Genomic DNA, 26,329 nt, shown 5'->3' on the forward strand with positions numbered 1-26,329 from the left:
CCTCCAGCTGTTGCAAAACTAGAGTTAGGTTCTGTTACCTAACTCTGTATTTTCCAACCAGTGTGCCTCCAGCTGTTGCAAGTACAGGGTACATTCACATGGGCGGGTGAGTTTACAGTGAGTTTCCTGATTCAAGTTTGTGCTGTGGAAAATTTTCCGCTGCAGCTCAAACTCCTAGCAGGAAACTCACTGTAAACCCCGCCAATTTGAGTGTACCCTAAAAACACTACACTAACACAAAATAAAGGGTAAAACACTACACATACTAACACGTGCACTCCCCCCCCCCCCCCCCCCCAAATAAAGATGAAAAATGTCTCTTATAGCAGTGTTTACAAAACTGAGCCTCTAGCTGTTGCAAGACAACAACTCCCAGCATTTCCAGACAGCCAAAAGCTGTCCAGGCATGCTGGGAGTTTAGCAACAGCTGGAGGCACCCTGTTTGGGAATCACTGGCATGGAATATTTTTGATAGTGGAGCCAATTGTAACGCTTGCATCTGAGTCCACCCCTATGCAAATCCCTGTTTTAGGTCTCAAATACGCATGGCGCTCTCTCAATTTGGAGCCCTGTCGTATTTCAAGGCAACAGTTTAGGATCACATATGGGGTATCTCCGTACTCGGGAGGAATTGCGTTACAAATTTTGGGGGGCTTTTTCTCCTTTTACCCCTTATGAAAAGGTAAAGTTGGGGTCTACACCAGCCTGTTAGTGTAAAAAAAAAATGCTGGTGTTGCCCCATACTATGGAAATACCCCATATGTGGGCACAAAATGCTCTTTGAATGCACAACAAGGCTCAGGAGTGAGAGCGCCTCGGTGTACAGAGCCCCGCTTGTCCTCAGTGCGCAGAGCCCCGCTTGTCCTCAGTGCGCAGGCAGAGCCCCGCTTGTCCTCAGTGCGCAGAGCCCCACGGGGTATGCGAGTGAGCACAGCACTCCCGCCTGTCTGATTGACAGGCAAGGAGCTGCACTGAGCTGGTCACGTGCTCAGCCAGCGGTCTGTGATTTCGGACTCCCTGCCAGGCCGGTGTGAGTCCGAAATCAATAGAAATGCTTGCCTCCAGGGACAGAGATGTCAGCATAGTCTATGGGATTTTTCCAATAGCCGTTTTAACCCGTTATCGCCCGTTATTATGACGGGCGAATGAACGGAAGAAATAGTGCATGCACTATTTCTCCCGTTCCTATCTCCCATCACAAAATAATGTCCATTATTAATAACGGGCGATAACGGGTCAAAACGGCTATTGGAAAAATCCCATAGAATATAAAGGGATTTTCTAACGGCCGTTTAACGGACGATTTCCAGGGTTTTTGTAACGGGCGTTTATAACGGAGGTATTTTTATAGTGTGAAAGCAGCCTAAGATGTTGGATATACATGTGTAATTTTATGAATATATATTGGACATGTATGTATTGGGAGTATTGACATTGGACAGCTATCCTTGTACCTGTAGTACATAATCTGCTGCAGGATTTGCTGCAGACCCATTAAAGTGAACAGGTCATCAAAACCTGCAGCAGATTATGTACGTGTGAACGTACGGGTATAAAAAGCTTTCAAAGATAAGGTATGTACATGTCAAGATGTTTTAGTATTGTAAATGTTAACGGGATAAATGCGTTATCATTTTGTGTTGTACTGGTTGGGGGAAGTGGGTAAGAGAGGGGACTTGTCTACGTACAGAAACTTATATTAAAAGTACAGAAAATGAAAATCGGACAAAACAAAATCCTTGAACAGCTTGCAACAAAAGGGTTACTTCTTTTATATTAAACTGCTATTTTTGGGTTTGCTCAGATAAGTATAACCACCTTTGCCTCTAGGCTTGAGGTGGCTAACATCAGGTAGAGGGGGAATAAACTTGTTTTACTAGTGATGTTAATGTTGAATTTTTGGGATTTGAGTAATTAGAATTGATTCTGGTTTTAGGGGTATGAGGTGCTGATTGAATCCGTTAGCACTAGGCTGTCAGAACCTTTCACATGCTTGTGTATGACTAGTGAGTTCTACTCTCATCCTATTACCAGCCCACACAGTATGTCAGTAGTCGCCCATATTGAGCTGGAGGCCACAGAAAATATTGCCCCTACTTGACAGTCACATACTAAAGATGTCAGATTGAAGTTTCTTGAAAAGGTTGTTGCTCACTTTTGATCTGTGTAAGATTTAGTTCTGTATGACAAATGTCAAAAGTTAAAATTACACCTTTTTAATGATTCACGGATTGTTGTCTTAATCTGTCACCTGAAAAAAAATTGTATTTGACGTATTATTGTAGTCTCATGGAAATGTTTTTTGTTTTGGTTTTATGTTGGTTTTTGGCACATTGGGACAAACATTTTTTTTTTTTTTAATCAACTGGTGCCAGAAAGTTAAACAGATTTGTAAATGACTTCTATTAAAAAATCTTTACCCTTCCAGTACTTTTTAGCAGCTGTATGCTACAGAAGAAATTTTTTTTTTGTCTTGTCCACAGTGCTCTCTGCTGACACCTGATGCCCGTATCAGGAACTGTCCAGAGCAGGAGAAAATCCTCATTACAAACCTATGCTGCTCTGGACAGTTCCTGACACGGACAGAGGTGTCAGCAGAGAGCACTGTGGACAGGACAAAAAAGAAATTCAAAAAGCAAAGAATTTCCTCTGTAGCATACAGCTGCTTAGAAGTACTGGAAGGATAAAGATTTTTTTAATAGAAGTAATTTACATATCTGTTTAACTTTCTGGCACCAGTTCATTTAAAAAATGTTTTTAACTAGGGATAACATAATGTATGGGGCTTATACACATTCCCTATATAGCGGTACATAAGCTATTGCAGAATAGGTTGATTGCCTTGATCTATCACTTGGCATAGGCTTTAATTGACAATATGTGTAGTATACTACTGGCTGTAGACTTCCTTTCCCAAATAATAAGACATTAATGTACTCTTGTATATTCCTATAGTGGTCCAATACCATATAGACAACATTTTTCCATAGTTCTGTTAGACTTGAACACCATCTAATCCTGCTGATTTGGAAGGGAATTGTGAAGCCTCAAATGGATGGGAGTGTCACAAATCTACATTTATGGCAGATGTTTGTGCCGTATTAGATTTCGACATGCCTGATTCTTGTCACCATTAGTTGTGTGGCAGCGCAGGGAGCAATAACAGTAGGTCTAATAGCGAAGTAAGACAGGTGGCAGATATCCTCTATGAAGAATGGCCCATACTCTAGTCTAGCAGATGTACTAGGAACACAGTCCTACAGTAGTAGCATAGTGCTGGAGCTGCCACACACAGTTATGTTCCCTGGGTGGACAACTTGGAACATGTTAAAGGGGTAAAACAATTTTTTTCAAATCAACTGGTGCCAGAAAGTTTACAGATTTGTAAATTACTTCTGTTTAAAAATCTTAATCCTTTCAGTACTTATCAGCTGCTTTATGCTCCACAGGAAGTTGTGTAGATTTTTTTCTGTCTGATCACAGTGCTCTCTGCTGACATCTCTGTTCGTGTCAGGAACTGTCCAGAGAAGGAGCAATCCCCAAAGCAAACCTTTCCTTCTGGACAGTTCCTGACATGGGCAGAGGTGTCAGCAGAGAGCACTGTGGTCAGAATAAAAATAACTATATGAATTTTAGAGAGAGAGAGAGAGTATACAGCAGCTGAGAAGTACTGAAAGGATTAAGATTTTTAAATAAATAAAGGTTGATCTGAAAACAATTTTGTTTTCCACCGGAGTACCCATTTAATGGAAGTTTTCACTGGTTTGCCTGATAAATCTTCAACTCTTAACCCTTTCAGGACCGAAGGACGTATTTGTCCCATGTTTTAATTGCCTGTATCGGGCAATTAACAGTGAAATGTGTTGTCAAACAGTGGACGAGCCAAGTATGTGCAGCGCTTCCTGCATATAAAACAGAGCTGCTTATTCACGTACAGTCACTGGTATATAAAAGTTTTCCAAGAAAATAGCTGCTCCTTTTATTCTAAATTCTTTCACATTGTAGATGAATAGAGCAGTCACCAGGAATTTTGCTCAGTATAGTCTCACAGAATTGCCAGTGTATCACGTAGGGGATTTTTTAATAGAAGTAGTTTACAAATCTGTTTAACTTTCTGGAGCCAGTTGATATATAAAAAAAGGTTTTGCCTGGAATACCCCTTTAAGGTAGAAGCCCCCTGTAGTTAGGGATTTAGGTAGGTAGGTAGGGAACCTCCATATAGGTAACTTGCCCCATTATGTTGCTTTCCCCAATAATTCCCCTCCAAAAAAATAAATAAAAAAATCTCACTCACCTTCCCTTTGCCTTACACATGCTTTTTTTGTTCGTGGTGCTTCTTCTGCAAGCCAGAGTGGTGCAGGTCATGCCCTCTAAAGAAATGACGTCCTGCACCTCAGTGTGGTAGCATTTGCAGGAACAAATACCTATTATCTGTGCTTGTTCTATTTTCCTATACCAATAACGGTATCGGGACATCATTAATTGAAGTTAACCACCCCATGTATCATACAGGCTACCAGTGTAAACCTCTCAACATTCTTCTCATGGACTTTTGGGAATAAGAAGTTTAATGCTTAGTGATACATACATTTCCTATATTTCTTTATAATGATCAGGATAAGAACCTTATGTGATGTGGTGTGATGAGAACGTCTGATGACATGATGACAAGTGTCTCTCTACAATGTTGGTGACACCTCCCTCAGGTGGGGTGTAGTACTGCAGTTCAGTCCTATGTACTTCAGTGGAGCCGAGATGCAGTACCAGATAGCACTTGTGTCAGGAGTTGTACTGTTTTGGATAGAAAGAAGCAGCGTTTCAGATATCCTAGACCACTTTAAGGCATCTGGAGCTTTACCCTTTCTGAGAACTGACATGTTGGTCATCATTCCTGTGACTGTTCCTACAGTGGTGCGACTGTAGAATCTATTGATTGCTTCCCATTTGTGGGTTTTTCCTGTAATGCTCATACAACTCAGTCCTGGTGATACGTTGTTTCTGTAGATTTCCTATTCTATTTGCTTCCTATTAGTGGGGTTTTCCTGTAATGCTCATACAACTCAGTCCTGGTGACAATTGCTGTTTCTGTAGATCTCCTATTCTATTCTAGAGGATATGAGAGCAGTGTTTAAGAAGAAAAGCCACACAATATATAGATTCCCTAGGAGCATGCTTCTTTTTCCATAAGTTGAAGAGGCCAGTTCCCACAGAGCAGGGGTCCGCTGTATCCTCCAGTCATATTGTTTCCACCTAACTAATCTTTGGATGTACGTCCATGGAACAGGAAGCCTAGAAAAAGGCTGGAATATCCTGTTATTCATTTTATTGCTGGACAAGATTTGGTGAACAGTGTCTTCTATGAGATCTTCCACAATGAAGGTTTGGTAACGTTTATATTCCTTTTTTATTGAGTTTTTTTTTCTTCATGCTCTATAATGTATGTTTCCCAATGACTTACATACACGGACCATTCTCTTTGTAGTACAAGCACATTACCATTTTGGATGTGTTTTTGTTTTTCAGACCTTCGAGGCCAATGACCTGTATCAAGGGCAGAATTTCAACAAGGTGCTGAATTCCTTAGTTCTTCTGAATAAAGTCACAGCAGGTATGTATGTACAGGTAAAGCGTTGTCTTTGCAGTCATGTTTATAGCTGGTCATATACCTAAATGTTACCATTATTAGTGCTGACTGTTACTGTAGTGCTAAAATCTGTTGGAATACTACGATGGTGCTTTCAAATTTTTCTTTCTCATTGCTGGTAAAGTTCATTCAAGAAAAATACATGAGAAATATATGCATTGTGACAAGAATATATATTTTTGGATTACAACTTTAGATCTGGTTATTTTTATTAAACTTGCTTTAGCAAAGGCCATCAATATCCGATCTGTAAAGGTATCACCAGTTAGCACGATTTTTCCTTCATTGTTTATCGAATATGGCTCTATATGTGCTCTAGTGGCTGTGCCTGGTATTACATGTCCATTGATTGCTGTAATGTCAAGCAGAGCTGCTACAATATATACAGAGCTGTGTCTAGTGCACAATGAAGGGGATGGGGCCCCCATAGTCAGCAGAACTTGGGGTGTCAGGAGTTTAAATGGGCACTCTCATTTAAACAAATTTTTGCTATTGCACTCCTTATGGAAAATAAAAAGGGGGGCATTTATCATTGTAGGTGTAAGGGAAGCATTTTTCTACACCTTTTTATGTGTGCTGGTAATGTGTAGGATTTATTAAATGGTCGCAGAGCATTTCATAAATTTTGTGCAGGTCCAAATTTTCTGAAAGTTTACTCTTCACATACACCATAAAGCTAAGTCTGGGCTGGTGTAGTTTAGAGACTTTTCAGTGCAACATTTCGCAAAAAGGCGCAGTTCATAAAACCCTTCCACGTCATGTGTTTTGCCAAATCAGTGGATTGCAACTCAAAATCAGTGTAAATGTGTAAACCAAAAGGCGCAAATAAACCCTGCTTGCACCTTTTTTGCGCCTTTTCTAGACACAAAAAAATGTCTAAAGACCATGATAAATGTCGGCCAAAATCTTTCTAATGTTTAAAAAAATTAAGCTTTCTATGTTATATTTGTGTTTAAAAAGGCTGCCACTAGGTGTCTCCCTACTTGTTCAGAGCACATCCCCCCCCCCCCCATCTCTTGCACAGACTTTGGACTCCTGCTGGCCTGGCAGAAGTCTGAAATCAGGAAATTCAGTCTGGAGTGCTGAGGGTGTGTGTGCAGCCTTAGCCAATCATAGCTCATCTCACACACTGAACTGCTCTGGGCTGTGTGTAGCAGAGTGAGGGAGGAAGTTCTTCCCTGTATGGCTTCAGATGATGTCACACCTGCTGGGTAATGCCCCTTCCCAGTCTGTGAATCTGAGCAGAAAATACTGAGCAATATCAAGGTAGAAAACTAAAACATAATAAAAATAAAGGCAGGGGGTGGTTTATCATGATGGGGCAGTGATCTGGGAGGATTATAAAATTTAACAAGATCATGACAGATACTCTTTTTAATATTGACCAGTCGAACCTTCATTGCCTAAGATAAGGATAATCCATCAATATTATAGTCCCAGAAAACCCTCTTAATTAATATTAAAATGCATGAAGAACTCTAGTGCAAATTATACACCAGAACTTTGTGCATGCTTTAAAGGCATAGTCTCTGAGCGCTGGGGCCCCCGCGATCTCCTGTACGGGCCCTCTGCTCTCGGCAGAGCCCCTTCCCAAAACGGGTGCTGCTACGCCCCCTCCATATGGGTGAGCCTTTCGGTTTCTGCCAGCTTTCAGCCCCTCTTCCCCCTACATCAGTGTTCTCCAAACTGTTTACCTTCAGATGTGGCAAAACTACAACTGCCAGCATGCCCGGGCAGCCTTTGGCTAGCATGCTGGGAGTTGTAGTTTTGCAACATCTGGAGGTCTTCAGATTGCAGACCACTGCCCCACGTGTTATAAATAAGAGTTTTGTACATCATTGTTACATCTTGGGCTTTCATCTTCATGAATGTGAAAAATATTTTGAATTTTGAACCTTCTCCACTAAATTCTTGTCTGTAAAAAGAGACATCCTTCATGCCCATGCACTTGCACATAATGGCCCTTATTTACTAAGAGTGTTGTGTAGGTTTCTTTGTGGGTTTTAATTCCCTACAATTTTTCCACAGTATTTACTAAGGTTTCCCTACAGTTTCCACTTTTCCTACACTTTGCTTTTTTTTTTACACATGCTCTGATCTGTCTGGTTTTCCCTCAGCTGAAATCCACCACATTTTATGTGGAAACCTTAGTAAATATGTTGGGTTTTTGTGGAAATGTTGGGGGACACGCCCCTTTTCGGAGACCACGCCCCATTTCCCACACAGCCACGCCCCCTTTTCAGGTTTTCTTCAATTCTGGCGCAGATTCTGGCGCAGACAGAATTTGTGGCGCAGATTCTGGCACAGACAGAATTTCTGCCGCAATGCGACAGAATCTGGCGCACAACCCGACAAAACATGTCAGGTTTGCAATAGTAAATGAGGGCCAATATCTTGTGCAGAAGGACAAAATGCCTGGTCCTCTTTCTACACTTTTGGTTTAATGCAGCACCACGTATATTGGAGCCTGTGTTGGTTTTTGTTAGGTTTGCTTTCATATTTTTACCGTGTACAAGCTTTGTTTCTGGTGTATGTGCTCTATATTTGCTCCCAATTGTATACACGTGGGCGTCCTGCCTTGTCGTCTCCCAGCTGCTTCCTCTTTAAGCAGCAGGCAGTGAACAATGACTATGCAAGTCAGGGCAGCAGTGGAAAACTCGCATCCTGTTCCTCTCATCTTCCTGAGAGAGGTGGCCTACATCAGCCCAAGCAGTCCAGATATTTCACACCATTTTACTTATGATGCGGGCTGTGGTAGAAGAATGGCCCTTGCCAAGTCTTAAATGTTAGCTTAGCCACCTAAAATGGGTCTGCAGTAGTTATTTATGTAGAGTAAGTGCGCAATAATCTCCTTAAAGGTCACCCTAAATAACCCACCAACCTAGTTCTGAAATCTAGGCAAACATATGTTTAGAGAAGGATCAGTATCCTACATTATGCTGCTTTTGTCTTTGTCTGCATGGTCAAACAGGTTGCTCAGATGCTTTGTGCCCAGCTGATATTTTATACTACTGGTCAGTTTTCATTGGTTTAGGGAAGTCTTGTCCCGGATTATATAAAATAACCCAGATTGCCTGTCAATGTTTGCATTGGTTTATCTCCTTGTTTGAAATGATGGAGTTGCCATGTAGAGCCTTGCGCAGGACTGATTTATTTTTAATTTTTTTTATTTTAAATCACTCTTCCGATAAATTTCTTACACTTACCACCGGCTTCTTCAAGGTGTTTGTTCCACTCCCGCAGTGGGTGTCCACTCCCATTGCTCCCGCTAACTAAGGAACATACAAACACTAGCATGCAATGCTTTTCGCCCTCAAATAGGAATGTACAGACACTAGTGTACAATGCTCTGCTCATACCCCCATGTGTAAAGTAATGTACAGACACTATGATATAATGCTCTGCACATACTTCTATGTGTACAGGAATGCAGCTGGGCATATACATGCTATGATGGTCATAAGAAGTGACTGGAAATGATCTTATGGAATGAATAAAAGTATGTGTGAAGCCATTCATAATTATCAGCAAGGTCGGTTATAGAGCGGGCAAGCTGCAGTCACCTGCGACCCATGTATGTGTATACCAGCTAATGAGGTGGCAGCAGGTCCATCTGGACAGGCTCCGGAACAGCCGCTTTACATACTACGCTCACAACATACTACAACGCGTAGTGTACCACCTACTGTCAGCGGGGGCTAGGAGACAGCAGAACAGGAGGCTGGGCATGCACATTGCACCAAGTAAGATGCCGGTTGAGCTCATCTTGGACTCGGGATGGAAGTGTGGGACCTAAATTATAGAGGCTGGGTCTGCGGTAAACGACCCTTCTTACCGCCTGCAAGTTTTGCATAGGATCCTGCAGGAAGGTTCCACTTCAGGGCTCTACTGCCATGTGTAACAGAGAGATAAAGAGAGGAAATTATGAATCTTGGCTTCTACAGGTTTTAAAGATATGCCCTTGTTCGCCACAACCTTTATAATGTCCTTTTTCTTGGTTTCTGAAAAGGTCTGCAGCTTTTAAAATATACTTTGCATTTCAGCTCCTCAAAGTTTTAAAATCCTTGCTTGCTGTGCAGTGTAAGAAATATTTTCTGAAATGATTGCAGATCTTCCATTCTTGGCCCTGCTGCTGGTCTATCTCTTTTAATGGAAAGGAAGCACTATCACGTCACAAGACTTTGCCAATGAAGGCAAATTTTTTTTAAAGTGGGAATATATATATATATATATATATATATATATATATATATATATCTCAAAAAAATAAAGGGAACACTAAGATAAAACATCCTAGATCTGCATGAATGAACTAATTGTATTAAATAGTTTCGTCTTTACACAGTTGAATGTGCTGACAACAAAATCACACAAAAATTATCAATGGAAATCAAATGTATCAACCCATGGAGGTCTGGATATGGAGTCACTCAAAATCAAAGTGGAAAACCACACTACAGGCTGATCCAACTTTGATGTCCTTAAAACAAGTTAAAATGAGGCTCAGTAGTGTGTGTGGCCTCCACGTGCCCGTATGACCTCCCTACAATGCCTGGACATGCTCCTGATGAGATGGCGGATGGTCTCCTGAGGGATGTCTTCCCAGACCTGGACTAAAGCATCCACCAACTCTTGGACAGTCTGTGGGGCAATGTGACGTTGGTGGATGGAGTGAGACATGATGTCCCAGATGTGCTCAATCGGATTCAGGTCTGGGGAACGGGCAGACCAGTCCATAGTATCAATGCCTTCCTCTTGGAGGAACTGCTGAAACACTCCAGCCACATGAGGTCTAGCATTGTCTTAAATTAGGAGGAACCCAGGGCCAACTGCACCAGTATATGGTGTCACAAGGGGTCTGAGGATCTCATCTGGGTACCTAATGGCAGTCAGGCTACCTCTGGCAAGCACATGGAGGGCTGTGCGGCCTCCCAAAGAAATGCCACCCCACACAATTACTGACCCACCACCGAACTGGTCATGTTGGAGGATGTTGCAGGCAGAAGAACCTTCTCCACAGCATCTCCAGACTCTGTCACATCTGTCACATGTTCTCAGTGTGAACCTGCTTTCATCTGTGAAGAGCACAGGGTGGTGAATTTCCCAATCTTGGTGTTCTCTGGCAAATGCCAAATGTCCTGCACGGTGTTGGGCTGTAAGCACAACCCCCACCTGTGGATGTCAGGCCCTCATACCACCCTCATGGAGTCTGTTTCTGACTGTTTAAGTGGACACATGCACATTTGTGGCCTGCTGGAGGTCATTTTGCAGGGCTCTGGCAGTGTTCCTCCTGCTCCTCCATGCACAAAGGCGGAGGTAGCGGTCCTGCTGCTGGGTTGTTGCCCTCCTACGGCCTCCTTCACTTTTCCTGGTAGTGCCTCCATGCTATGGACACTACGCTGACAGACACAGCAGACCTTTTTGCCACAGCTCGCATTGATGTGCCATCCTGGATGAGCTGCACTACCTGAGTCACTTGTGTGGGTTGTAGACTCCGTCTCATGCTACCACTAGAGTGAAAGCACCGCCAGCATTCAGAAGTGACCAAAACATCAGCCAGGAAGCTTGGCAACTGAGAAGTGGTCTGTGGTCACCACCTGAAGAACCACTCCTTTATTGGGGGTGTCTTGCTAATTTCCTATAATTTCCACGTGTTGTCTGTTCCATTTGCACATCAGCATGTGAAATTGATTGTCAATCAGTGTTGCTTCCCGAGTGGACAGTGTGATTTCACAGAAGTGGGATTGACTTGGAGTTACATTGTGTTGTTTAAATGTTCCCTTTATTTTTATATATTTTTTTATTTATATATATATATATATATATATATATATATATATATATATATATAAATATTACATTCAAGCCCCTATAATATTGATTGTGTCACAAGGTGTGTCTCTGAGAGTGCTTGGACTAGGGCTAATAACTAAAATCTAAATTGTATTTTATGGGGGAAATTAGGAACTACTAAATTACCTGAATCGACCTGTAGAGAGCTTAGTATATAGGTATTATACCCTCAATCCCTAGTGTGAAGTAAAAATAAATAAGCAGGAAAGTCTTTTGCTATAGAATACAGATACATATATGCTGCATAAAGTGTGTGCTAGCAATCAATACTCTATACAGTGGTCCCTCAAGTTACAATATTAATCGGTTCCAGGATGACCATTGTATGTTGAGACCAGAACTCTATGGAAACCTGGTAATTGGTTCTGAAGCCATCAAAATGTCATCCAAAAATAGGAAATGGTGAGGATTAAAGAAAAATAATTACATAACTAATATAGATAAAGCAAATCCTTACATATAAAAGTAAGAAAGATCTGCTGGGAGCTGTAAATCACTGTCTATGTCAGTGTTTCCCAACCAGGGAACTCCAGCTGTTACAAAACTACAACTCCCAGCATGCCCGGACAGCCGTTGGCTGTCCGGGCATGCTGGGAGTTGTAGTTTTGCAACAGCTGGAGGCACCCTGGTTGGGAAACAATGGTTTATGTAGAGGACAGGAGCTTTTTCAGGGTCCTGTACAGTACACACAGTGTCCCAAATGGAGCCACCCTTACTTGGTGTCCAAAGGAGCAGCTAACCCTGGCAGAGGTAAGTAGAAGTACAGAACTTGTAGTTCCTCCCTGTACTGTAGGGGGCACTACCAGTCAGTGCATGCACTTCAGTAATACAGGTGATTTACCAGTAAAGTGCCAATTCTGATTGGTCAGTTCCTCCAGTTGTGACACGTTTCACAGATCTGGACTGTCTGTAGCATTGTATGTTGAGTCTGGTTTCAAGTTATAATGGTCCAGAAAAGACCTCTGTATGTTGAAACTATTGTATGTTGAGGCCATTGTAAATTGAGGGATCACTGTGTGTGTGTGTGTGTGTGTGTATGTGTGTGTGTGTATATATATATATATATATATATATATATATATATATATATATATACATACACATATATATATATATAATGCTACCAGACACACACAGAAATAATTAGGTATGGGTGTTAAGTGAGTCGAATAGGAGGATAATGTTCACAATGCAGGCTACAAGAGTCTGTATCCAAAAAGCATAAACCACACTAATCAGAAAGCAAACTGCTCTCCGCACTGCCGTTACCTACAAACCCACAGCCCCCTACGTCCTGCTTTCTCAGGGGGATGTTTGTCACCTATTAAAACACTGTCCAATCAAATAATGGAAATAAAGTAGAAAACCTGGGTGATATTAAGGGAAATGAACCCTTACCAAAGAAGCATGGGACGCAGGACATCTGCCATTACTACTCACTCACTGGGGGAGATTTATCAAAACCTGTATAGAGGCAGAGTGGTGCTGTTGCCCATAGCAACCAATCAGATTGCTTCTTTAATTTTTCACAGGTCTCTTTAGAAATGAAAGAAGCTATCTGATTGGTTGCTATGGGCAACTGCCCCACTCTTCCTCTGCACAGTTTTTGATAAATCTCCCCCACTGTGTACATATATGTCTGCACACATCCATCATTTTGTTAGTCTTGTTAGCATTATCCTCCTTTTTTGACTCCTGTAAAGCAGTTGCCCCTACCATCCATACTGAATTATTTCTCCCTCTATGTGTGTATGGTAGCATTATTTCCGCTGGTCATTTGTGACATATACCCATATTGATTGTTAGCACGCTATTTATGACTAAAGACTTTGCTGCTTATTTATTTGTATTTCATACTAGGGCTGAAAATATATTTGAATGCTTTTAACAATGCAAATTTTTATTTTACCTGCTCCTTATTTTTTTATGTTCTTACAATATTTCTTTGACTTCAAGAAGATGTAAGATTGTTACACTATTGGTGTTGTGTGTTCTGGTATGCAGTGTAATGTCACAAAGACATGTCAAAAGTTTTGATTGGTGGGTGTCTGGGTGCTGAGACCTCCACTGATCTGTAGAATGCGCAAAGAGAAGCCTGCAGTAGCGCGCCCCCCTACCTAGCCCGCAGTGATCTCCATTCTGCTCTCCCACTGTAAACTATAGGACCACCCAGAGAAGAGGAGATTTCTGTAAGCCAGGGAGTGGATCTTCTCCTCGCTGGTTCTTGTGATCTCGATCAAGACGCTGACCAATACAAGATTTTTACATTTTTCTGTAATGTGTTCAAAAGTTTTTTCTTAATGACAGTTACACTTTTAAAGGGGTGCTCCGGTGTAAAACTATTTTTTATTTATTTATTTATTTTTTTTTTAAATCAACTGGTGCCAGAAAGTGAAACAGATTTGTAAATTACTTCTATTTAAAAATCTTAATCCTTCCGGGACTTATCAGCTGCTGTATACTACAGAGGAAGTTCTTTTCTTTTTGAATTTCTTTTCGGTCTGACCACAGTGCTCTCTGCTGACACCTCTGTCCATGTCAGGAACTGTCCAGAGCAGGAGAGGTTTGCTATGGGGATTTGCTCCTACTCTGGACAGTTCCTGACATGGACAGAGGTGTCAGCAGAGAGCACTGTGTCAGACAGAAAAGAAATTAAAAAAGAAAACTTCCTCTCTTGTATACAGCAGCTGATAAGTACTGGAAGGATTAAGATTTTTAAATAGAAGTCATTAACAAATCTTTCACTTTCTAGCACCAGTTGATCTAAAAAAAAATGTTTTTCCACCGGAGTACCCCTTTAAATGACACCTCTAATAAAACATAAAGGGGGAGATTCATCAAAACTTGTACAGAGGAAAGATTTACCAGTTGTTGTCTGTAGTAACCAACCAGATTGTTTCTTTTATTTTTGTAATCTGATTGGTTGCATTGGTTTATGGGCAATGGTCAACTTTTCCTCAGCACAGATCTTGATAAATCTTCCCCAAAGTCAGTCAAATTAAAACCAGCCAGATATGTCATTTAAAATAAAAGCCTCAAAAAATGGTAGCCCTTTTGGTAGCCCTAGGCAATCAAAAATAAATTTCTGTCCATTTTAGGAACTGTCCAGAGTAAAAGGAAATCCCCATAGCAAACATATGCTGTTCTGGACAGTTCCTAAAATGGACAGAGATGTCAGCAAACAGCTCTGTGTTTCAAAAAGAAAAGAATTTCCACTGTAGTATTCAGCAGCTAATAAGTACAGGAAGGATTAAGATTTTTTTTAATAGAAGTAATTTACAAATCTGTTTAACTTTCTGGCACCAGTTGATTAAAAAAAAATTAATGTTTTTCCCCAGAGTACCCCTTTAAACCACCACGTGCGCAAAATCTCTATGTTGGTCATTTAGGTGTGAAACAGTCTGGTTAAAAGCAAATCAGCTGCTGTTATTTCCATTTATGGTTAACCCCCTTAATGGGCAGAAAAATCTGAATTCTGCTCATATATTAGACATGTAACTGGCTTTTTTTTTTCTGAATGTGACTATCCATTTGTTCTATCTGTAGATATTGGCTTGGGAAGTGACTCTGTGTGTGTTCGTCCATCTTCACATCGAATAAAGTCCTTTGATTCCCTTGGGTCCCAGTCTGTACTCAGCCGCTCCTCAAAATTACTGCAGGGTCAATATCGAAGCCTGGTGAGTAATGTTGTTGTATCCCATCCTACTTCTCTATTTTGCATGACTTCTAAATTCCTAGGCTTTGGGCACGCTGCATACTCGTGCACAAGTAATAACTCTAACCTTGTATAACCTCAGCTATAATTTATGCTATATCCCTATGAAATTGCTACTTAATTTTCTAGGCTTTACATCTTCCAGTAAATAATAAAACATTTTCCTTGGCTGTGTGTATCTTGGCAGTGAGCACATTATTTTAAGAGATTGGGCACAGGGAATTAATATCAAATACGTTTGTGTCATCAGATTCCAGGTTCATTAACTCTTAGAATCATCACCTTATAGCGTGCAGCAGATGTTAGGAGAAGGTCTGCACCGTACATTAAATATATGCAGCTCTTACTGGGGTAGCTTCAAATGAAGTGAGCAGAAGTTTCAATGGCAATTTAAGATTTAGATTACCGTAAGAGCACAACAAAACCTACAAAAAAAAACTGACACTTGTGTAAATACAAAATGCTTTATTGAATCCAAGTCTTTTATACAGGACACCCACCCACTTAAAAACCCCTACTCTTAAATACCCCAAACACCAGAAAAGGTGGAGGGCAACACTTAGCCAGAGCACAACTGTAGTCCCTCTAAACAAATCGCATCTATAATAACCATATGCATGGGTAAGCAAAAGGGGAAGTAAATAAAGATCTCAATTACCTGATAGGGACAAGCTGAAACTTGGTTAATGCACCCACCCCCACCTCGACACGTGTTCCGGCACTCTTCGTCTTGAAGTCTGTAAAAGCAGTCTCCTCCATAGACGTTGTAAGATAAACTCTGTAAGTTGTGTATTCTCCTTTACACCCCAGTTTTCAAGGTGTTGCTCACATTTTCCTTTTGGAATTTGTTTATAATGGAAGCTAGAAAAATCTCCTGTATCTGGCACACAGCTTGCACTACTGGTGCCTATAAGACCCTGTTGACTAATGATGAGGTCACCTGGTTTTGCCAAGTTTTTTTTTTCCCTGCCTAAAATGATAGTCTCTGTTTACTTTGCCGATTTCTAAAATAAAACGTCATCTACCTAAAAAGTTCCCTCATTTTTTTTAGTAACAATACATTGCAATACAGATCCAGATATACAGTCCTGAGCAGCAGTAACAATTATTCTACCTTCAGAGCTGAAATCTCTTAATTGCATTGCTATATCAGTATTCCAATGATAAAGAAGTAGTCATTGCCTTTAATGAACATGTTTTAATGGACGGCTTTTTACTTCTATTGTAGGACATGACCGATAACAGCAACCATCACATTGTGGTGAGGGCTAAGTTTAACTTTCAACAAACCAATGAAGATGAACTGTCTTTCTGTAAGGGTGATATAATCCATGTTACACGGCTGGAAGAAGGCGGCTGGTGGGAGGGATCACACAGTGGCAAGACTGGATGGTTCCCAAGCAACTATGTCCGAGAAATCAAGTCTTCTGGTGTGTATCTTGTGTATTTCTAATTTCGTATGAGCGCTTCCTGATCATTTAGTTTGGATTATACTTTAGTTTTGTTATGCTGTATGTTGGAACACTTCTGCTGTTAGGCAATGGTGTCTAATCTGCACCTTAGCTAGAATGGTACTGCCTGAACTTTTTAATAAAATGGGTCACATACATGTTACAATTAGTTTGTGGACGCGGAAAAATCAATACTAAAGTAAAGACACAACTTTGGTGGAAAAGGCACTATGCACTTCTAGCATATGCCGCCAACCCTTTGTTTTTTTATTTTAATTGCATTGTCTGTACTATCGCACAGTTTGTGATACAACGGTTAAGACTCTGGACTGCGTTGGGATGTTTAGATGCCTGCTTGACAGATGCACATATGGTATAAACAGCATTGCAAAGAAATAACCAAAGGTACTGGTGCTCAAGATCTTAACTAAATATGAAAATAACTGATATATGAGAATATTATTTAGATTTGTCATTTTCATATAGGTGTTAGTACCTTTTTATTGCTACTTTACATTTTGCATAACCTGGGGTATAGGTGAAACCAATAGCATTGTTATTGCCAAATGAGAATACTTGTAGCTGCCTTGACATTACTGTTCAGGATTTTTGGCTGCAAGGTGTTGAAATAATCTTTTTTGCTTTCTTTAATTATGTCGATTTTAAATATATGGGGCCAATAAATCTGGCTAGTGCTGAGGCTTCCAGGTCAGGGCATAAAAACTTACGGCAGACTTTGTTGCCATTGCTTAATTTCTTTTTTTTAAACTGTAATTTTTATAAATTTTTCGAAATAAAGAACATACATAGACAAAGTCAAGGGAGAACAAGTCCCCATGGCATAAAACACAGCATAAGGCATAGCATAAAATATGAGCATCAAGGTGGAACAAAATGTGTACAGAGAACACCAATAACGCTAAGTCAGTAACAAATCCAGCCAATCCAATACTATCAAAGAACAACAGAGAGAGAGAGAGAGAGAGAACAAACCCAGGAGAGAGGTTAGCGATTAAGGAGGTTGCCTATCAGTGAATCTATCCCACAGGTCCCAGACAGAAAGAAACAATGGAATAGTATTGTTTAAGGAGGCCGTGAGCGATCCAAGAGAGCGAATCTCTCGGATCCTAGCCAAGAGATCATCCTCTTTGCAATCAGTGTCTTGGCAGCCAGGACAATATGTAAGAACAGTTTGAATGTTTTTTTTAGTCAAAAGTGTAGTGGAGAAGTGTAAAAGGAAAATCAAGGGGTCCAACAGAACCGTCACCCCCAATACCCCCAAAACCAGCCTCTGAACCCCAACCCAAAATGGTGCTATGAGTGGACAGGACCAGAAAATATGGAAAGTGTCGCCCAGGCCCACCCCACACCTCCAGCACTGGGGAGGGACATCGGAATTCAGTTTGTTCAGAAGGACCGGAGTGTGATACCACCCCATCAACATCTTAAATTGAGTTTCTTTATAGGCAGTACAAATGGAGGCCCTAGAAGCCCTTTCCCAGATTACCCTCCACTGAGGAATAGTAGTAGTAGTACCGAGAGCCGACTCCCAGCGCTCCATGTAGCGCAGGGCCGGGGCTGCACCATCCAGAGGGGAAATTAAGAGGGAATATATACTGGAAAGGAGGCCCCTCGTCTGCGGCCCGCTCCTACACATCCTCTCGAAGCCCGTGGGCAGAGATACAGTCAGAGATTTCTGAGTCGAGGACAGGTAATGACGAAGCTGCGTATAGCGGGTCAGCTTAGAGGAAGGGAGGCTCCAGCGGGAGACTAATTGATCAAAAGGCAGGAGGGATCTGGTTAGAGGATCCACCACATCAGCCCAACAGAAAAGATCACAGGAGCCCCACTCTCTAACCATAGTGGAGGTCACTCCAGGGGGGGGGGGAAGTCCGGGTGATAAAGGAATGATCGTGAAGGAGGAAGAGAGAAGCCCAAAGCAATAAGTCCACACATAGCGGGAAAGAGACATCGGACCGAGAAGAGGGCAAGGGGGAGAAGGAAGAGGGTATGTCTATAAGAGGGAATTAGGCCATTGCTCAATTTCTTTGCACACCTGAAAGTACTGCATACTTTCATTATTTTATGCTTTTATATGCTAAAATTCCATCCACATTCACTTGTTGAAATTTTCCTGTATGTATTTTAATAGTAACCAGACTGAAATTTTGGTGTTGATAGGGAAAGTAACTAGAAGTTGGGTGCCAGCAGCACCTTTTTTAGAACAGTATGTGTAGTCAAATGGAATATTTTACATGAAAGCTATTGGTTACTGGTGATTCTGAATGCCAGAGCATTGCTCAAATAGCTGAATCTGTCTGCCCTTATTTCTCAGGGTAACAAAGGATGGGGCATGTTGAAATTTTACCTGCCCAAGGATGATTTCACCTTTCTACAGTAATAAATGTTTAACATGAGCACCAGGAGAGCTCCTAGCATATATGTAAAACTTGCCCATAGAATCCCACTATCTAATGGGGTCAAAAGAGTGTAAGATTTGCCTCCATTTGGGTTTGCTGGATGGAATAAATTGAATTGACCCAGTTAAAATGTACTGTACAATATGAAACCCTATGTATGATGGTTCCCACTATGTGGCATTAGCCACATGGACAGTATACATCAAGAAGTCCCCCATGTATATTTACAACAGACCTTGCAAGACGCAGTGTGAAATAAGTCTTGCCCTTGCTTTTCCTAATTTTGTAGATTTGGACAGTAGTCAGGTTAGCCCTTTTAGATGTCACATAGTTGAAGTGTATCTTAAAGGAAATCTGTGAGCAGCATCACCCAAATATTTAAAAATCTGGTGCTCGCCATTCTGGAGATAGGGATACATAAAAAATCTCAATATGCAAATGAACTTGGAGCTGTGGGGCATTCCCCTGCCCCTTGGTGCACTGTTCTTTCCACCTGGTTGGTCCCTGTAGTACAGATTATTTATCTTCTTTTCCCCAGCACATCACCCATACGTGCTGTGTCCTTGTCATCATGTACAACCCAAGACTGCGAGACCGCATATGCTGCTTCTCCGAGGACACAGCACGTAAGGATGACGTCTGGAAAGGAGAAGATGAATATTTGTGAAGGGGCTATATTAATTTTAGTTGGTAACTGAAAGGATATTTCGGCTAACATAACATATGGTTACTGAACTATATTGAAACTTCCTTTTTGTATTTTACTGAGCTGTGTGCAGTGTGCTTGTATGGGCAATCCTGATCCAAAGGCTGTAAAGTGACTTAACATACACTGTCACATTAAAAATCAAAGTGGAAAACCACACTACAGGCTGATCCAACTTTGATGTAATGTCCTTAAAACAAGTCAAAATGAGGCTCAGTAGTGTGTGTGGCCTCCACGTGCCCGTATGACCTCCCTACAATGCCTGGGCATGCTCCTGATGAGGTGGCGGATGGTCTCCTAAGGAATGTCCTCACAGACATGGACTAAAGCATCCGCCAACTCCTGTACACTCTGGTGCAACGTGGCATTGGTGGATGGAGTGAGACCTGATCTCCCAGATGTGCTCAATCGGATTCAGGTCTGGGGAACTGGCAGGCCAGTCCATAGCATTAATGCCTGCCTCTTGCAGGAACTTCTGACACACTCCAGCCACATGAGGTCTTGCATTGTCTTGCATTAGAAGGAACCCAGGGCTAACCGCATCAGCATATGGTCTCACAAGGGGTCTGAGGATCTCATCTCTGTACCTCATGGCAGTCAGACTACCTCTGACAAGCACATGGAGGGCTGTGTGGCCCCCCAAAGAAATGCTACCTCACACCAGTACTGACCCACCGCCAAACCAGTCATGCTGGATGATGTTGCAGGCAGCAGAACGTTCTCCACCGCGTCTGTCACATGTGCTCAGTGTGAACCTGCTTACATCTGGGAAGAGCACAGGGCGCCAGTGGCGAATTTGCCAAACTTGGTGTTCTCTGGCAAATGCCAAACGTCCTGCAAACATCCTGCCAAATGTAAGCACAACCCCCACCTGTGGACGTCGGACCCTCATACCACCCACATGGAGTCTGTTTCTGACTGTTTGAGTGGACACATGCACATTTGTGGCCTGCTGGAGGTAATTTTGCAGGGCTCTGGCAGTGCTCCTCCTACTCCTCCTTGCACCAAGGCAGAGGTAGCGGTCCTGCTGCTGGGTTGTTGCCCTCCTACTGCCTCCTCCCCATCTCCTGATGTACTGGCCTGTCTCCTGGTAGCGCATCCATGCTCTGGACACTACGCTGACAATCACAGCAAACCTTCTTGCCACAGCGCGCATTAATGTGCCATCCTGAATGAGCTGCACTACCTGAGCTACTTGTGTGGGTTGTAGACTCCGTCTCATGCTACCACTAGAGTGAAAGCACTGCTAGCATTCAAAAGTGACAAAAATATCAGCCAGGAAGCATAGGGACTGAGAACTGGTCTGTGCTAAACCTGCAGAACCACTTCTTTATTGGGGGTGTCTTGCTAATTGCCTATAAGTTCCACCTGTTGTCTGTTCCATTTGCACAACAGCATGTGAAATTGATTGTCAATCAGTGTTGATTCCTGAGTGGACAGTGTGATTTCACAGAAGTGTAATAGATTTGGAGTTACATTGTGTTGTTTAAGTGTTCCCTTTATTTTTTTTTGAGCAGTGTATATCTGTATTGAGGTTATGGCATTAGATTATAGACTTATGGTAATGGAGTAATAATATACATCACTAGCTGCATATCTTGATCCATAGGCCACTCATAACTCCTTATTATACGATTTGTAAGGGGTGACATACATTTATCAATTGCCATCTGTATAGAAGAAACCTTATTGGAAAATATTGGACACTCACTGCTCTGACTATCCATTACATTTTTAAGGTGAGCCAACTTTAGATTTTCAGGGTTATTTTTTATTTTTTTCCCTTTCCTTAGAAAAACCAGTATCTCCCAAGTCTACATCACTGAAAAGCCCTCCAAAGGGGTTTGAGACTTCTGCAATCAACAAAAGCTACTACAATGTGGTGAGTATACTCTACTGAACGGATGGTTTCCAAGAAATGTCTTTTTTTCATTTCACAACTTTTACAGGTAGAGCAAGAGCGTTTTTAGCATTTTTGACCCCACCAGTGTGCCATTTTCGAAATTTTTTATTTAGTATAACGTTCTTTTTATACATCTGATTCATTACAGCACATATAAGTCCATCTTGAACAATTTCATTTGCATAACCCAAGATCTGTATTTAAGCTTCTATTCTGTTTAGTCTGCAGACAGTATGGAGAGGAGATAGCATTGAGGCCGTAGGTACAGCATGATGCCGTACACTCTCTATATGCCAGTGTTTCCCAACCAGGGTGCCTCCAGATGTTGCAAAACTACAACTCCCAGCATGCCTGGACAGCCTTTGGCTGTCCAGGCATGCTGGGAGTTGTAGTTTTGCAACACCAAGAGGCACCCTGGTTGGGAAACTGCTCTATGCAGTGCACAATAGTCAGTTGAGTGAACAAGACAGAATGGAAGCTTAGATACAGATCTGAATAAGCACATTGGTGATGTCATTGAAACTGTTCAAGATTATCTTATATTTGTATAAGAATATTTTATTTATGCAAAAAATAAATAAATGGATTCTCTGTTTTTTCGAATTATAATGAGCTAATATAATCTGCCTTAAAGAGGTACTCTCGTGGAAAACTTTTTTTTTTTTTTTTTTTTAAATCAACTGGTGCCAGAGAGTTAAACAGATTTGTAAATCACTTCTATTAAAAAATCTTAATCCTTCCAGTACTTTTTAGGGTCTGTATACTAAAGAGAAATCCAAAAAAGAAATGCATTTCCTCTGACGTCATGACCACAGTGCTCTCTGCTGTCCATTTTAGGAACTGTCCAGAGCAGGAGAAAATCCCCATAGCAAACAAATGCTGCTCTGGACAGTTCCTAAAATGGACAGCGGAGGTCAGCAGAGAGCACTGTGGTCATGACATCAGAGGAAATGCATTTCTTTATTGGATTTCTCTTTAGTATACAGACCCTAAAAAGTACTGGAAGGATTACGTTTTTTTTAATAGAAGTGATTTACAAATCTGTTTAACTTTCTGGCACCAGTTGATAAAAAAGAAGAAAAAAAGTTTTCCACCGGAGTACCCCTTTAAAGGAGAACTGTAGTGCAATATAACTACAGTTATATTGTAAGTGATAAGTTATAAAACACAGGGAGTCCGACCACTGGGACTCCCTGCGATCTCCTGTATGAAGTTTACATACCCGCTGCTTATATGTTGGTGGTCATAGCAATCAATGCACAAGCAGCCGAGACCCTGGTAGTGAGCTGTTTTGAATTCCTTTAAAGGGGTACTCCGGTGAAAACCTTTTTTCTTTTAAATCAACTGGTGGCAGAAAGTTAAACATATTTGTAAATTACTTCTATTAAAACATCTTAATCCTTCCTGTACTTATTAGCTGCTGAATACTACAGAGGAAATTCTTTTCTTTTTGGAATGCTCTCTGATGACATCACGAGCACAGTTCTCTCTGCTGACGTTATTATAATAATGCTTTATTTATTGTTGCCCTTAGTGGATTTGAACCCAAGTCCCCAGCTCTGCAAGGCAGCAGTGCTAACCACTGAGCCACCATGCTACCCTTAGCATACATCTGCTATGCATGGTTGCTAAAATGGACAGAAATGTCAGCAGAGAGCACTGTGCTCGTGATGTCATCAGTGTTCCAAAAAGAAAGGAATTTCCTCTGTAGCATTCAGCAGCTAATAAGTACTGGAAGGATTAAGATTTTTTAATAGAAGTAATTTACAAATATGTTTAACTTTCTGCCACCAGTTGATTTAAAAGAAAAAAGGTTTTCACCGGAGTACCCCTTTAACTGGCAGTCTGCTATGGTTTGCTGAAATGAAAAGGATCAGAATTCCAACTGAATAATTAATCTGGATAATTTTTTTTACAGACGCAAATAGCCATAAAACAACGCTGCCCTCTTGTGGTTTAAAGTATTTTATATTCAGGAAATATGCTATCCTGTGTGGGGGCAGCATGAATTGGTGGCAGAAGCATATAATGAACTGGGTAGGCACTATCATGTCATGTCAGAGTGCTAGCACACATATTAAAGCATGCCTTACAAAAGGGAAAAGAACAGCAATATACAAACAAGACTGCACCTCAAGAAATTCCATGTAAAAATGCACAACAGCAGAAAAAAATAAACATCTAAATAAATCCCTCTATATACCTTGGGACAAAGAAACAATAATGCAATATCCAAACCAAGCAAACAATGTACCACAAAAGTATATATGATATTCAGAATGAGTGTAAGACATGTCCATGAATACAGAAGTGCATCTCCCAATTGTCTGCAAGGGCAGTTCTTATTGGAGAGCACTAATAATGTGCGTGTGCCCTGTAGTCTTGAATATCCAAACCACTTCCCCTGTTACTAGTGTGTTGGCTTTCTATACTATATACTGTAATGTGTATACTATGAAACTGCACGTTGGGGTCATGGCCATCATTGTAGTCTTTACAACCATTTCAGTCTTAGATTCTTTGCAGGAGACATGACTTATTTTGAAACCTAGGACTACTCATGTATTGGTGACTTGTGATTTAGGTCCTATTACTTGTGTTATGTACTTATGTCTAACAGTGGGATTGAATTCTAATTGGATCATATTATATTTGAGTTATTCATTTAATCTATATAATAATTTATGTAATATGTCTATATTTGTATACACCACATGACTTGTCTTATGTGTAAAACTTTTTTTATTTTTTTATTTTTTTTATTGGATGTCCTAAAGTTGGTTTATTAATTTCACTAAGCAAATTTTAACATGAACCTTTTAGGATCCAGAGCCATTGCATTAAAATATCACCTGTCAGAACATTATCTGCTTTTCATAGTTGTCTAGTTGTCAAACGTAGCTTTGAGTTTATGGCTTTGTATTTAGAGTGTATACTCTGTATGGGATTTATTTTGGGTATTGAAAGAGCTTTATTGATCGTTCAGTCATTACAAGTCCTACAATAAATTACAATCACATGAAGCATGACAGTACCATACCCAGCAAAGGTTCCGTAAGCTATATATCGCACAGCATGCTACTCTAGCACTCCGCTCAATCCTGAAAGAGAAAAGCACAACAAATCAACATGATCAAAACAATACAATCTGTGATCGGGGGAGGGGCGTGGGGCTATGGGGCGGGGCTGGGGTCATGGGGCGTGGAAGGCTATGGGGTAGTGAAGGGGCAAATCACTGGGCCAAACTACTGGGCGATAACTTCAGGGGGACATGGGGAAGGAGAGGGGTCTTCACTCCTCTTCTTCATCGACTGCCGAGCCGTCCAAGATGGAATAGTCTCTGAGCAGGCTCCAGATGAACCTGCAGTAGTCCCGGATGGACATGTTCTCCCTGTTGATCACAAGGCTGTTTATGGCAAGCCACACAGTGTCCTTAACCCCTTAACGACCAAGGACGTATATTTACGTCTTTGGCCGGCTCCCGCGATATAACGCAGGGTCATGCGGTGACCCCGCGTCATATCGGGTCGGTCCCGGCATGAATCTGCCGGGACCCAGGGCTAATAGCGCGCGGTGCCGCGCGCTATTAACCCTTTAGACGCGTCGTTCAAAGTTGAACGCCGCATCTAAACCGAAAGTGAAAGCTGCCCGGCTGCTCAACGGGGCTGATCTGGACTACCGCAGTGAAAATGCAGTGTCCATATCAGCTGGGACATGAGCGGAGGTCCTCTTACCTGCCTCCGGCGTGTCCCCTCGGCGATTGATTACTCCAAGCTTGAGATGCAGCGCCGATAACGCTGATCATTGCAAAGCTATTGCTTTGCTGTGAACAGTGCTGGCAATCAGTGTGTGCAGTGTTTATAGGTCCCTATGGGAGCTATAACACTGCAAAAAAAAAGTTAATAAATGTGATTTAACCCTTTCCTTAATAAAAGTTCAAATCACCCCCCTTTTCCCATAAAAAAAACCACCATGTAAATAAAAATAAATATAAACATATGTGCTATCGCCGCGTGCGTAAATGTCCGAACTATAAAAATATATCATTAATTAAACCGCACGGTCAATGGCGTATGCGCAAAAAAATCCAAAGTCCAAAATAACGTATTTTTGGTCGCTTTTTATATCATGAAAAAATGAATTAAAAGCGATCAAAAAGTCCGATCAATACAAAAATGGTACCGCTAAAAACGTCAGATCACGGCGCAAAAAATGAGCCCTCATACCGCCCCTTATGTGGAAAAATAAAAAAGTTATAGGGGTCAGAAGATGACAATTTTAAACATATACATTTTTCTGCATGTAGTTATGATTCTTTACAGAAGTACAACAAAATCAAACCTATATAAGTAGGGTATCATTCTAACCGTATGGACCTATAGAATTAAGATCAGGTGTCATTTTTACCGAAAAATGTACTGCGTAGAAACGGAAGCCCCCAAAAGTTACAAAATGGCGTTTTTTTTCTTCAATTTCGTCGCACAATGATTATTATTTTTTCTGTTTTGACGTAGATTTTTGGGTAAAATGACTGATGTCACTGCAAAGTAGAATTGGTGTCGCAAAAAATAAGCCATCATATGGATTTTTAGGTGCAAAATTGAAAGGATTATGATTTTTAAAAGGTGAGGAGGAAA

The 26,329-nt window shown here is 41.2% G+C and overlaps 1 protein-coding gene across 3 annotated transcripts in view; it reads left to right on the forward strand.

Annotated features, from left to right (window-relative positions):
* LOC130355529 (rho guanine nucleotide exchange factor 7) overlaps window positions 1–26,329 on the forward strand; it is a 172,030-nt gene that overhangs the window by 73,818 nt on the left and 71,883 nt on the right. For all 3 annotated transcript variants that reach the window (XM_056555770.1, XM_056555771.1, XM_056555772.1), the window contains exons 3-6: window positions 5,524–5,608; window positions 15,044–15,174; window positions 16,441–16,642; window positions 21,583–21,671. In XM_056555770.1, coding sequence (XP_056411745.1) covers window positions 5,524–5,608; window positions 15,044–15,174; window positions 16,441–16,642; window positions 21,583–21,671 — 507 coding nt within the window. The remainder of the gene's footprint in view (window positions 1–5,523; window positions 5,609–15,043; window positions 15,175–16,440; window positions 16,643–21,582; window positions 21,672–26,329) is intronic.

Source organism: Hyla sarda, chromosome 2, assembly GCF_029499605.1.
Source record: "Hyla sarda isolate aHylSar1 chromosome 2, aHylSar1.hap1, whole genome shotgun sequence".
NCBI classification, from domain to species: Eukaryota; Metazoa; Chordata; class Amphibia; order Anura; family Hylidae; genus Hyla; species Hyla sarda.